Source organism: Hyla sarda, chromosome 2, assembly GCF_029499605.1.
Source record: "Hyla sarda isolate aHylSar1 chromosome 2, aHylSar1.hap1, whole genome shotgun sequence".
Lineage (NCBI taxonomy): Eukaryota > Metazoa > Chordata > Amphibia > Anura > Hylidae > Hyla > Hyla sarda.
Genome location: NC_079190.1, coordinates 162,089,705 through 162,104,166, shown reverse-complemented (window position 1 = coordinate 162,104,166; position 14,462 = coordinate 162,089,705). Strand labels below are relative to the sequence as shown.

At 41.5% G+C, this 14,462-nt stretch overlaps 1 protein-coding gene across 9 annotated transcripts in view; it reads right to left on the bottom strand.

The window, feature by feature from the left end:
- Nucleotides 1-14,462, bottom strand: part of NALCN (sodium leak channel, non-selective) — a 657,013-nt gene that overhangs the window by 149,532 nt on the left and 493,019 nt on the right. For all 9 annotated transcript variants that reach the window (XM_056555671.1, XM_056555665.1, XM_056555672.1 and 6 more), the window contains one exon: nucleotides 3,480-3,621. In XM_056555671.1, coding sequence (XP_056411646.1) covers nucleotides 3,480-3,621 — 142 coding nt within the window. The remainder of the gene's footprint in view (nucleotides 1-3,479; nucleotides 3,622-14,462) is intronic.

Below are 14,462 nucleotides of genomic sequence, written 5' to 3'. Positions count from 1 at the left end.
ACCACCGTGCTTCCTCCGGCCATACTAACTTTCTAATGAAAGTGGATTATATACAGGTAACCAACCCAACCCACCTGGTCAGCTGACAGGACGTGTGTGACGTGTGTTCTGACGCGGCCAGGTGGGTGGAAAGTAAATCTCAAAAACAAGCTGTCAGTTCTGTGCGATCATTTAACCCTAGGACTCCCGCGGCTCCCGACTTGATGATCCAAAGCGTCTCCCTCCGGAGCAGCTTTGCATCCATTCGTTCACTCCCGGTGAACGTAACTCTTTCCAACCCTAGAAACCGCAGGCATTGAGGGTTGTTCTCATGTGATTCTCTTACATGTGCTTGTAAGCTAGATGCGCATGGGCGACCCGTGCGGATGGAGTAAAAATGCTCCCTGATTCGGGTACATAACTGGCGACAGGTTTGGCCTATGTAAAAAAAATCACAAGGACACAGAATGGCATATACGACATTTTTTGTTTTACAGATAATTAAATCGTTAATTATATGCTGTACTGGACCTATTCTGATGTTCTTTGTTTCATAACATTGGCTACAAAAATTACAATGCCTACATTTAAAATTCCCTTTAGGAGCAAGGTCGTGCAACCAGGTGCGGTTTTTCTCATCTTTATCCTGCTTCTTGTTTTTAATATGTTCTCCTATTGTCTTATTTCTCTTGTAAGCGAACCTAGGTCTCTTCAAGACTACTGTACGCAGGTCTTCATCTGCTTCTAAAAGAAACCAATTACGTCTTATGGCCCTCTCTATTGTTTGATTCATGGGAGAATTCTGAAAAACAAAAGTGAATCTCCGATTCTCTTCTGTTCGGCCTGTTTTCTTTCTTCTGTTACAATTAGTTAACAAGTTACTTCTGTCTAACTTGTCGGCCTTTTTTCTACCTTCCTCTATAATCTTTTTAGGATAAGCCCTGTCCTTTAATCTCGCTACTAGATCATCTGCATGTTGCATATACACCTCGGGCTTGCTGTTATTCCTTTTTAACCGGACAAATTGTCCGTAAGGTATCCCTTTTTTAGTAGACACCCTATGTGAGCGATGGAAATGTAAGATCATATTTTTTGCTACAGTTTTACGATAGCCTTCTGTGTTGATGTGATTACCTTCTGCTATCAACTTAACGTCTAGGAATTCAAGTTCTCTGCCCCCAAACTGGCTGGTCCACGTATACCCCTTTGCCGGCCGACCCAACCCACAAAATTCTGGAGAATTTGAAAGCTTTACTGCAAAAATATGTTTTTAAGGGTTTGATATCTGGAAAAGTAGCAGACAAGTTGGTACCTGATGCACCGAAACCAGCTTGATGGTATCATCTGTCGAGGGTGCATAAGTCACTGAGCCGACCCCCTGGCAGGCCCATCGTGGCTTGGATCAGCTCAGTGACCGAGCACCTTTCCCAATATTTGGATTGGATGTTAAGCCCCTTACAAAAGTTGAACCCTGCCTATGTTAAGGACACAGGGCACCTGCTACAGTTGATGGGAGATGTGTCATGGGAGGAGGGTTACAGTTTGGGGTCAATTGATGTCGTCAGCCTGTACACCCGCATTCCACATAGTGCGGGTGTGCAGGCTGTAAGGGTCTTTTTACAGACCCTCCAGGTTTCTGAGGAGATAATTGACTTCATAAGTGATGGCTTACTTTTCGTCCTGTCTAACAACACCTTCCTGGTGGGTGAACAGTGGTATAGGCAGGAGACAGGGACCCCGATGGGTACCCCTGTCTCCTGTACTTATGCCAATATTTTCTTGTCAGTTTTTGAAAACAACCACGTCTACACTATTAATAACCCTTTCTTAAAATTTTTGAAGAGTTATCATAGATATGTAGACGACATTTTGGTAGCATGGTCAGGCACACCAGAACAGTTTCAGGACTTCACTAATTATTTAAATGTTAACACAGTGAATATGCAGTTCACCAGCCAGTTTGGGGGCAGAGAACTTGAATTCCTAGACGTTAAGTTGATAGCAGAAGGTAATCACATCAACACAGAAGGCTATCGTAAAACTGTAGCAAAAAATATGATCTTACATTTCCATAGCTCACATAGGGTGTCTACTAAAAAAGGGATACCTTACGGACAATTTGTCCGGTTAAAAAGGAATAACAGCAAGCCCGAGATGTATATGCAACAAGCAGATGATCTAGTAGCGAGATTAAAGGACAGGGCTTATCCTAAAAAGATTATAGAGGAAGGTAGAAAAAAGGCCGACAAGTTAGACAGAAGTAACTTGTTAACTAATTGTAACAGAAGAAAGAAAACAGGCCGAACAGAAGAGAATCGGAGATTCACTTTTGTTTTTCAGAATTCTCCCATGAATCAAACAATAGAGAGGGCCATAAGACGTAATTGGTTTCTTTTAGAAGCAGATGAAGACCTGCGTACAGTAGCCTTGAAGAGACCTAGGTTCGCTTACAAGAGAAATAAGACAATAGGAGAACATATTAAAAACAAGAAGCAGTATAAAGATGAGAAAAACCGCACCTGGTTGCACGATCTTGCTCCTAAAGGGAATTTTAAATGTAGGCATTGTAATTTTTGTAGCCAATGTTATGAAACAAAGAACATCAGAATAGGTCCAGTACAGCATATAATTAACGATTTAATTACCTGTAAAACAAAAAATGTCGTATATGCCATTCTGTGTCCTTGTGATTTTTTTTTACATAGGCCAAACCAGTCGCCAGTTATGTACCCGAATCAGGGAGCATTTTTACTCCATCCGCACGGGTCGCCCTGGCGCATCTAGGTTACAAGCACATGTAAGAGAATCACATGAGAACAACCATCAATGCCTGCGGTTTCTAGGGTTGGAAAGAGTTACGTTCACCGGGAGTGAACGAATGGATGCAAAGCTGCTCCGGAGGGAGACGCTTTGGATCATCAAGGCGGGAGCCGCGGGAGTCCTAGGGTTAAATGATCGCACAGAACTGACAGCTTGTTTTTGAGATTTACTTTCCACCCACCTGGCCGCGTCAGAACACACGTCACACACGTCCTGTCAGCTGACCAGGTGGGTTGGGTTGGTTACCTGTATATATAATCCACTTTCACTAGAAAGTTAGTATGGCCGGAGGAAGCACGGTGGTCCGTGCGAAACGGAGTCTGTTGCCAGTTTGTCCCCCCACTGCACGTCCTATCCCCCAAGTTTGTGAGTATATGTCTATGCTTTGCTGACGCAAATAAAGAAGAAGAGAAACGTGGTGAGTCTGCCGGTCTGATCCTTTGTCTTCACTCTATTATCATTTAAAGGTTACTGTTGAGGGTCTCAGCAACTGGACCCCATTGATCTCTATGACATGTGAGAAGTTTGTTACTCAGGTATTTAACTTATCCCCTATCTGTTTGTGCTTCTATAAACAGTAGCACAAACAGGAGATATATAGTGTAAATCATGTCATAAAAAATTGCATTTATATTAAGTTATTTGTAGATATGGTAAGAATATATTAATTAGCTTTTTACCTTTTGATCAATGTACTTGTTTTCCTCAATCCCAGATCGTTTTGAGTGATCACAAGAAGAAGAAGAAGCTGATGGAAGTCTTCTTAGCAGACAGCTAGTATCCTGTTGCTGACGGTCAATAAATTGCTTCATGAAACTTTCCCTGTAGAAAAAAAGATGTGAATATTAAATAAGGGCATTATAGCAGTTTGTCTAACAGAAAAGGACGAAAAAAGGCAGGTTGTTCCATTGTGTAAAATGGCTTTGGAGAAGATGGCGGACGGTACCTGAGAAGAAGATGCCAAACTGCAACTCCCAGCATGCCCAGACAGCCAAAGGTCACAATTTGACCAAACGCTTGCCCTCCATATGTTGCAAAACTACAACTCTCAGCATGCATAGACTGCCCAGGCATGCTGGGAGTTGTAGTTCTGTAACATCTGTTCTTTCAAATTTAGCAATTTTCATGAAAATGTTGAAAATTGCTGCTCTACTTTGAAGCCTTCTAATGTTTTCAAAAAGTAAAAATATGTCCATTTTATGATGCCAACATAAAGTAGACATATTGTATTTGTGAATCAATATAAAATGTATTTGGAATATCAATTTTCCTCACAAGCAGGGGGTTTCAAAGTTAGAAAAATGCTAAATTTTCTAAATTTTCATGAAATTTTGGGATTTTTCACCAAGAAAGGATGCAATTAACGACGAAAATTTACCACTAAAATAAAGTAGAATATGTCACAAAAAAACAAATCTCAGAATCAGAATAATCGGTAAAAGCATCTTAGAGTTATTAATGCTTAAGGTGAAAGTGGTCAGAATTGCAAAAAAGGGCTGAGTCCTTAAGATGAAAATGAGCTGCGTCCTTAAGGGGCTAAACATTAGACAATATAATTTTATAGATTTTTTTTCTCATTATGTCTCTCATAGTTAAGGTATATCTATGATGAAAATTACAGGCCTCTCTCATCTTTTTAAGTGGGAAAACTTGGCTGACTAAATACTTTTTTTGCCACACTGTGTCTATTCATATACATCTATAAAATGTGCATAACTGTACCATTATAGTCACATAGACAAGGGGCCTCATATACTATGTTTTCCCTTTTTCCCTTTACAAAGTGAATTTTTATTTACATTTCCTTCATATTTAAAAATGTGTTTATACATGTCGTAAAAGTTTATGTTTCTGTTTATTTAACCATTCTGTTAAAAGTGAAAAATCACAGCCTGAAAAGACACTAATATATATATATATATATACACACACATACATACACAGTACAGACCAAAAGTTTGGACACACCTTCTCATTCAGAGTTTTCTTTATTTTCATGACTATGAAAATTGTAGATTCACACTGAAGGCATCAAAACTATGAATTAACACATGTGGAATGATATACATAACAAAACAATTTGAAAATATGTCATATTCTAGGTTCTAGCCACCTTTTGCTTTGATTACTGCTTTGCACACTCATTCTCTTGATGAGCTCCAAGAGGTAGTCACCTGAAATGGTCTTCCAACAGTCTTGAAGGAGTTCCCAGAGATGTTTAGCACTTGTTGGCCCTTTTTGCCTTCACTCTACGGTCCAGCTCACCCCAAACCATCTCGATTGGGTTCAGGTCCAGTGACTGTGGAGGCCAGGTCATCTGGTGCAGCATCCCATCACTCTCCTTCTTGGTCAAATAGCCCTTACACAGCCTGGAGGTGTGTTTGGGGTAATTGTCCTGTTGAAAAATAAATGATGGTGCAACTAAACGCAAACCGGATGGAATAGCATGGCGCTGCAAGATGCTGTGGTAGCCATGCTGCTTCTGTATGCCTTCAATTTTGAAGAAATCCCCAACAGTGTCACCAGCAAAGCACCCCCCCCCCACACACACCATCAGACCTCCTCCTCCACACCAGCACACCTGTGAAATGAAAACCAAGATTGTGCAAAGCAGTAATCAAAGCAAAAGGTGGCTACTTTGAAGAACCTAGAATATGACATTTTCAGTTGTTTCACACTTTTTTGTTATGTATATAATTCCACATGTGTTAATTCATAGTATTGATGCCTTCAATGTGAATCTACAATTTTCATAATCATGAAAATAAAGAAAACTCTGAATGAGAAGGTGTGTGTATATATATGTGCTGTGTGTGTATATATATATATATATATATATATATATATATATATATTCACAATTTAGCAAATGTGTGGATTATGTTTTTATACCATTCACTGTGCGGTAAAGATAACATGTTATCTTTATTTGGCAGGTCGATAAAAATACAATTATATCCAAGTTTCCTATTACTCATAGTAATTATTACGTTTTACTACTTCTAAAAATTTACAAACTTAACAAAAGTTTATTTTTTATTTTTGGTCTATGGAACTCTATCAGGGCTTATTTTTTGTGCTGTAGTCTGTAGTTTTTATCTTTATTTTGCGGGTTTTAGCTTTCTTTTTTTTAACCCTTTTTATTTCATTTTCCTCTGGGATGTGACAAAAAAATCCTGCAATTTTGGCATACCGTATTTACTGGTGTATAAGACGACTGGGCGTATAAGACGACCCCCAACTTTTACAGTTAAAATATAGGGTTTGGGATATGCTTGCCATTTACGAATACCCCTCTACCGCGATGTACTGTACCTTACCATTGTTCCCCAACATTAGGTAGGCAGCATAGTTCCCCTACATTAGGTTGTCAGCATAGTTCCCCCTACATTAGGTTGTAAGTATAGTTCCCCCCACATTAGGTTGTCAGCATAGCTCCCCCACATTAGGTTGGCAGTATAGTTCCCCCACATTAGGCTGTAGTTCCCCCACATTAGGTTGGCAGTATAGTTCCCCCACAGACATACAGCCTTCAGCCATACACAGTGTATGGCTGGATGCTGTATGCCTGTGTATTGCCTCACCTCAGTGCTCCGACCACTGCACCACCTATAGGCCATAGCAGTAGGTCCCGGGACCGGAAGAGCGGTGGTCGGAGCACCGAAGAGGACGTGCTGGTAATTTACCATGCCTGCGCATCCTTGCTGCTCCGCCGTTTTTATGGGCGCACGCACAGGACATCAGTGACGTCCCTGCGTGTGCTACCTCCCGGAGGCCCCTGCGTTTTTTAAGTTAACACGGGGCCGCAGAAAGGTAACCGGGACATCCTTGTGTCCCGAAAATATCTTTCGGACACATGGATGTCTAAACGGGGGAAATTAATCTCGGCCGGGATTCCTGGGGTATGGATAATCCATACTCCCGGCGTCCCGGCCGACTGCAGCTCCCGGCGTATAAGACGACCTTCGACTTTTCAGAACACTTTACCGGGTTTAAAAGTCGTCTTATACGCCGGAAAATACGGTATTTTTGTTTTGCTTATGCCACTCATCGTGCAGGATCAATAATGTTATAGTTTTTTAGTTCAGACAGTTCCACACATGGTCATACCAAATTTTTTTTTGTTTACATATTTTTTATTTAGATAATGGGAAAAGGGGAGGTGATTTGAATTTTTATTATTGGAGGGGGTTTATTCATATTCTTAAAAAAAATGTACACTCTGTATCTAAAATAAATGAGTACACCCTTCACATTTTTGTAAAAATTATATTATGAGAGACATTTATTATTTATGTCTTTTGAAAGTGTGCTGTCAAGTTTTTTTTTTTTTGTTTACTTTGGTTTTGCTTTCTAGCATCCTTGAGTGTGCATGCTCAGTGTAATATGCAGAGATTGCCCTTTGGAAATAGATGTATGAGTGCTGCCAGCATTGTGCATAGTATACTCATGACATCACACCCTCTCCCATAGACTTGCATTGAGCGGGAGGGCCGTGACGTCACGAGGGGGTGGGCCGGGTTGTCACGATACCCCGTCCCCTGTATCGCCTGTCATCAGCCATGGAGCAAACATAGCTCCAGGCTGCTAATGTACAGGGGGGCTAATGTACAGGATGTGGAGTAAAGCAAGGTCTCTGACATCCACCAGCTCCATGATGTTGTCATTGAGGAGTGGAAGAAGACTCCAGTGGCAACTTGTGATGCTCAATGCCCAAGAGGCTTAAAGGAGTTATCCTGGGACCTAAAAATTATTCTCCACATGATGTGGAATGTACTAATATAGTCCCCATGGCTTGTTTCTGGCACCATTTACTGCTACCGGATGCACTGTCCTCCTCTTCCCACTGCTCTATTTTCTCTCCGTCCTTTCTCCTGCACACCCTATTAAAACTACATTTCCCAGCAGTATAGTCCTCACTTCCCGAGAAAGGAGGCATGAGGGGAGGAGGTTGCTAGGAAATGTCAAAAGTTTTTCCAAATGACAGTGGCCATTTAAACAGCAATTAGCTAGCACCTAGTGTGTATGAAGCAGGCTCAGCTACTAAGCCCACTGCATCCTCCGTGACCCAACATTTAACATAAATGTACATCAAATGTTGGGAAGGTTTGAAGCTGTAAAAAATTATGCAGAGAAGTTCCTTACCCTATAATGACTCCTGAGAATAATTATTTTATCCCAAATATCACCTTGCTGTTATCCCCATGAGACCCTTTTATGAATCACAGACAACTTATATTGAAAGCAATTTGCAGACTAAGGCTGAAAGAAATAATTTTTACCATACCATATTACCTCTAAAACATGACCTTCTCTACATAAGGGGCAAGGAAGGAAATTATAGGCATCCCTAAGAGACACTTATTTTTGAACATTTGTTACTTTGGATACTCCGCTAATAGCTATGATCTAAAAATAATGTGCTATAACACCATAACACATTGTAATAAACAATAGGTGTCAGGGGAAGCTGGGGGGAGCCGGAAGCTGGGAACTCCATCAAATACTTTAATTATGACAGCATACAGCCAGAACCCATGGGAACCACTGATCGACAGCTGTGGCAGCCTATTCTGGGGCACATATATTTGGTAAGTAAGCCTGTTATACATGGTGCTATGGTAGCATAATCAGCTTTGATTTGATCATAATAGAACTTAGAAGATTGCTCAGGAGAAGGCTGGAGTGGCTGGAGACCGAGCTATCAGACAGATTTCAATGTGAATGGAATTCTGCAGCTTACTAGGTACAGACATACACAGAAGTTGCCAAATGGTGTAAGAAAAAAAAAATCATGATTTTTAGGCCAAAATACAACCCACCTTTACTCTAAATCAGGTATTTTCAAATTTCTAGGCAACTAGGCAACAGCCTAGAGACCATTCACACCACTTTTTCCACATGTTGCAGGTATACATCGGCAACCTGTCAAAAAGATTTGCTGATTTAGGGTAGGGTCACACGTAACGGATCTGCAGCGTATTTTACGCTGCAGATCCACCAGTGTCCAGACCCATTTTGTGCCTCCAGCTGTTGCCACTCCCCTCGATTCCTCCACCTCGCTCCACCCCTGGCCTGCTTGCAGCAGCAATCTGCCGCTACGAGCAGCCACACAGGGGGCCTGCGAGTCATCCAATGCACTCTGACATCGCGTCTGACATTGCCGAGCAGCCGCGATGTCTGAGTGCACTGCGCATGTGCGGTGTACTCAGACATTGCGGCTGCTTCGCAATGTCTGAGTGGACTCGGTGACACGCAGGTCCCTCTGTGTGGCTGCTCATAGCGGTGGATTGCCGTTGCGGGCAGGCCAGGGGCGGAGTGAGGTGGGGTAACGGGGGGTGGCAACAGCTGGAGGCACAAAATGGGTCGGGTCACCAGCGGATCCACAGCGTAAAATACGCTGCGGATCCGTTATGTGGGACCCTACCCTTATACTGAGGCGTGTTCCCAGCAGGTCCACTGACCTTACTAGACTAACTACAGTGTAATAGCAAATACAGTATGTTTGGTTCATTTCCCAAACACATACTTTGTCCGTTCAGGATTTGAAAGCACACCAGTCTATGCACGAGTCCAGAACTAAGTATAAGTTTGGGCAATACATAATAAAGGGTAATATCATGTGTACAACTAGAAGGTTGCCACAGCACAAACGTGTCCCCATCCACCATGTAGAGGTGGCCTCACTTTGGATGGGACCGTAAACTACTTACTCTACTTAACTCTGCCGGGCATACAGTCTCTTACTGGGTGACATGCAGTATCCACTATTAGTTTAAAAACTGTATTTGCCACAGCAGTGTGCACCTGTGTTCAAGTAGTTGTGCTGGCTATTTTTCTGTATTTTTCTTGCAATATTTTGAGTCCTCCAATTCCTGGATGTCTGCTCACACGTAGCGTGGAGAAAACAACCTTTTAAAAACTTTGCATGCAGTATTTGATTGAGGCTCATGCTTGCTGTAGTAGTGTAAATAAAATCCCAGCACTCACCAAGTATATTCAGGAACAGAGAGATTTATTGCATATCCTTCAAATCAAACAGGACGCATTTCCAGAATAGGCATGATTAAAGTCTAGGGCGCCATGACTAGTTCAGCCACATTAACGTTGAGCCTCATTCACATACTGCATATACCATTTATAAAAGTTGTTTTCTCCACATATACAGACATGCCAGCAGACATCCAGACACATAATATTACCCTCTATTAAGGGCAGCCACTTGATATATATAGGGTAACGTTAACTTAGTGACCAGTTCCTTCTAAGTCCAGTAAAGATTATTCTTGGCTAGCATGAACTGCATATTTATTTTAGTTGTCTTCAAAAGATGTGAGGTTAGGAGACTGTAATGCATAATCCGTCAGCTTTATTTGCTGCTAAGAGCTGTTGGATAGCTGGCAGTGTATAAACACAAACTGTACTTACCTGGAGTTTATGGTGGTTGCCAAACTTCACCTTTTTATTTGTCAGTCAAGTTCAGGTAGGCAAAGCCATTCTGACAAATGACATAACCTGGCATGTCTCACTTGCCTGCACCTCCTAGCCCCTTCCTTGACTGGCATACTGAGCTCTTTACATCAGTATAGGAGGGTCTGGGAGGTGAGGGTGAATGAGGAGGCAAGTCAGGTTGTGGCAGTTGAGCAGCTCCTCTTTGACACTTGGTTACCATGTACCCATTTTTTTTTGAAAATCTCTTTTTTTGTTTGAAGATCTCTTTATTTTAAACCAAGATTTCTTTCAGTAGCAAAAGTTCAGTGGTGGAAGCTCTGCCACTGAAATTCCATAGTGTGCAATTGACAGCAATAGAGTTCTGCTGCAGTAGAATTTCCGAGAAAAATTTCAAAATGTAATTCCGTAGTGTGAACCTAGCCTTCTTGTGCATGCTCAAACCACATCCCTTGTTTCTGGAAAGCCTGTATTGCAGTAGAAGTTGCTTGTGAGATTTTCATAGCATTAAAGGGGTACTCCGGTGAAAAACTTTTTTTTTTTTTTTTTAAATCAACTGGTGCCAGAAAGTTAAACAGATTTGTAAATGTCTTCTATTTCAAAATCTTAATCCTTCCAGTACTTATCAGCTGCTGCATACTACGGAGAAAATTATGCAGTTGTTTCCAGTCTGACCACAGTGCTCTCTGCTGACACCTCTGTTTGTGTCAGGAACTGTCCAGATTAGAAGCATATCCCCATAGAAAACCTCTTCTGCTCTGGACAGTTCCTGACACGGACAGAGGTGTCAGCAGAGAGCACTGTGGTCAGACTGGAAAGAACTTAGCACATTTCTCTCTAGTAGATCTGAAGTATACAGCAGCTGATAAGTATTGAAAGGGTTAAGATTTTTAAATAGAAGTAATTTACAAATCTTATCTTGTAACTATGGTTATAGGTGTTTAATGATTTATGATTTTGTACCTGTTATGTCTAGCAGATGGGTGCCTCTATTTTTGGAACGTATAGGGTTAATCCCTGGTACGTAAAATAAAAATTTTACTCACCTGTTCCATTAGGAGGCTGGGATTTATTTCCTCACCCCTCTGCTTCCCACCATGCCTCTGATGAAAGGTTACATGACCTGAAACGCATCATGCTTGGCGCTGATTCCTGGAATTTTAAACGTTTGTCTTATGGAAGTCTCTCCATGTCGATGATTTTCCGTGGTTCTAATAAAGGTGAAGTTTCTTAATCGCTGGCATCTACCTGCTTTCTTCATATCCTTGGAGGATCATATTGCCGTGCGGTGGCCGGGTGAGCTGACTATTGCTCCCCACACTTGTCGTGCTCCCGGTCCACATGTCCTTTCCAACGGAAACCGGTGCCCCGGTCCCGATCATGGAAGAGGGGTTACTTCTCCTTAAGGACGTTGACAACCACATTGAACGCTGCGATGCAGCATTGGAAATATTTGACATGGATCGAGCTTCACATGACATACAGTTGAAAATGCACCTTTATTCCTTGGAAAAGCTACTGGTCAAGGAGACCAAACTGTGGTGGGAGGTTAATTCTATGGAGACGTATTTATCCAAGGGCCTCATTCCTCGAGGCTTACGTCTAAAAAAAATCCCCACCATTAACATAAAGGAGGAACACCAAACAATGTGGAATGGCGCTCTGAGTAAATGTTCTGCTAAATTGATTAACTTCCTGGTTTTGTCCCAAAAGGAATCACTTGTGCAAGTGAAATCGGACATAAAAAAATGCAGGACTTTCTTTCTCCGCATGCTGGCACCACCCTGTTGTGTTAACATGACTCTAAATTAAAACAAAATATAGCGAATCTCGAACAAATTATTAAGGAAACCAAGAAAAGCAAATTTCAAAGGGACTTGTATGATCATCAGTCGAATAAAGTTTATGCCTGGGGAGCTTGGGATAAGTTCCTTCCATCTCGTTCCATCTTGAAAAAAGGTGACAAACCTGGTTATCACCCCAAGAGATATCATCCTAGAAACCAACGGGTAACCTTTAGTTCAGCAGAATCGGAGGCTTCCGATACACAATCCGATGCTTCAGATTTTATGGCTTCGGACGACCGTCCTATTTCTAACTTAAATGACTCCACCAGCGATTCCAAGAGATCAAAAAACGCAGGCGGAGGGGGGGGGGGGGGGGGTGGAGTAAACACAAATCCAAGAAGGTCTACCAGAGAGTTCAAGAAGCGTCACAAGTAAGCTTGAATCCGCATGTGATTGTTTTGTCTCCATTAACTCTTACTTCCTCGCATCTCTCTGTTTTGGCCAAAAGACTGGGTTTCTCACCATCTACCCACTTTAACGTATCTAATACCATCTTGGATATCAATAAATTTGTCAGAACTTTGACTTTAAAGAAACATTTCAATATAGTGGACTCTGTTGAATCTAATGTAGCTTCATTGTCTAGTGAGGCTTCCACGGCATCACATGTGTCTCTTAACAATGATTTTTCTTCCTTCCATGATCAGAATGTTTTCTGTGATTTATTGTCATTGGATTTTGAGACACGGCGACATGTGACCACAGTGTCCAACTCACCGTCCTTCAAAATTAAAAATCCTGAATTCTATCCTGTTGGCTCTAGGAGTCCTTACATGGACACCTTTCAAGACATGGTCATGAAGGAGTTAGTAGAACTTAAACGTTCCGGTACAGGACCCAGAGCCAACAATTTATCAAAATCTGAAAGAACTGCTCTAAAGGATTTGAGTGATAACAATAATTGGGTTATTCGATCAGCTGACAAGGGGGGGGGGCTGTTATATGGATGTAGATCTTTATTGTATGCTTAATAAGCGTATCCTAAATGATGAGGTCACATATACACCAATCACATACAATCCCACCACTTTGTTCTCTTCCAAACTGGAATCGTTACTCAGATATGGTTTAGCTTTAGGGGTGCTATCACAAAAAGAGTTTGATTATATATGGGTTTCCAATCCCATTACACCAATATTTCATTCTTTACCGAAGATTCACAAGGGCCAATTCCCGCCTCCTATGAGACCCATAGTGGCGGGTATTGGTTCCCTTAATGAACTCCTTTGCGAATGGGTAGATTCTCTTCTCCAACCCCTTGTCTCTACATGTCCCAGCCACATTAAAGATTCCCAACATTTACTTTCGATAATGAATCAAATTGAATGGCATACTTCTTACTCGTGGCTTACAATGGACATCGAATCTCTGTATTCTTCTCTCCCTCACTCACTTTCACTTCGAGCAGTGTCGGATATTATTTACAATTTTTCCACTTACAGTGAGGATTTGTGCCAGTTTGTTCTCGATGCTTTGAATTATATATTAACCCACAATTTCTTTAAGTTTCAGGACCAATACTATGTTCAGAGGACGGGTGCCTCAATGGGGGCCAAATCCTCCCCTTCGGTGGCGAACATTTTTGTCCACTGGTGGGAGATGCAATATATATTTTCTGACATCAACCCCTTCTTTTCCAACATTGTTTGGTACGGAAGATATGTTGACGATGTCATCATAATTTGGTCGTCCTCTGAACACAGTGCTTCCTGTTTTGTTGACTATGTTAACAATAATCCTCACAATTTGTTTTTTACATCAACCTGGCACAAATCCGTCACTCCATTTTTGGACATTTTACTTGATAGTAGACAGGGACGTGTTCACACTTCCGCATATAGAAAATCGACTGCAGGTAACACCATCCTGCGCGCAGAGTCATGTCACCCAAAACATACGGTATTGGCCGTCCCGGTGGGTGAACTGACTCGTGCTCGCAGAAATTGTTCGACAGATGAATCTTTTCAAATAGAATCGAATAATATTTTCCAATGTTTGGGTCAGAGAGGTTACCAGCCCTGGTGTCTGAACAGAGCCAAACGGAAAGTTTTACAAAAATCTAGAGACAGCCTTCTTACACCCAAACCTAATCAAACATTTTCGAACACGTTATCGAAGCCTACCTTTACCACTACTTACAGTTTAGAATTTAATAGTATTAAATCCATTATCAATAAATTCTTACCTATCCTATGTCAGGACACCATTCTTAATAAATATTTAAAAAATGGCATAAATTTTTCGAGTAGACGGGCCCCTAATCTAGGTAATCTTTTATCTCTGAGTGCTTTGCCCCTTTGTTTCCACTGCTGGTTCCCGTTCATGGATTAAATTAAATGGATTTTTTAAATGCAGTTTACCTAGATG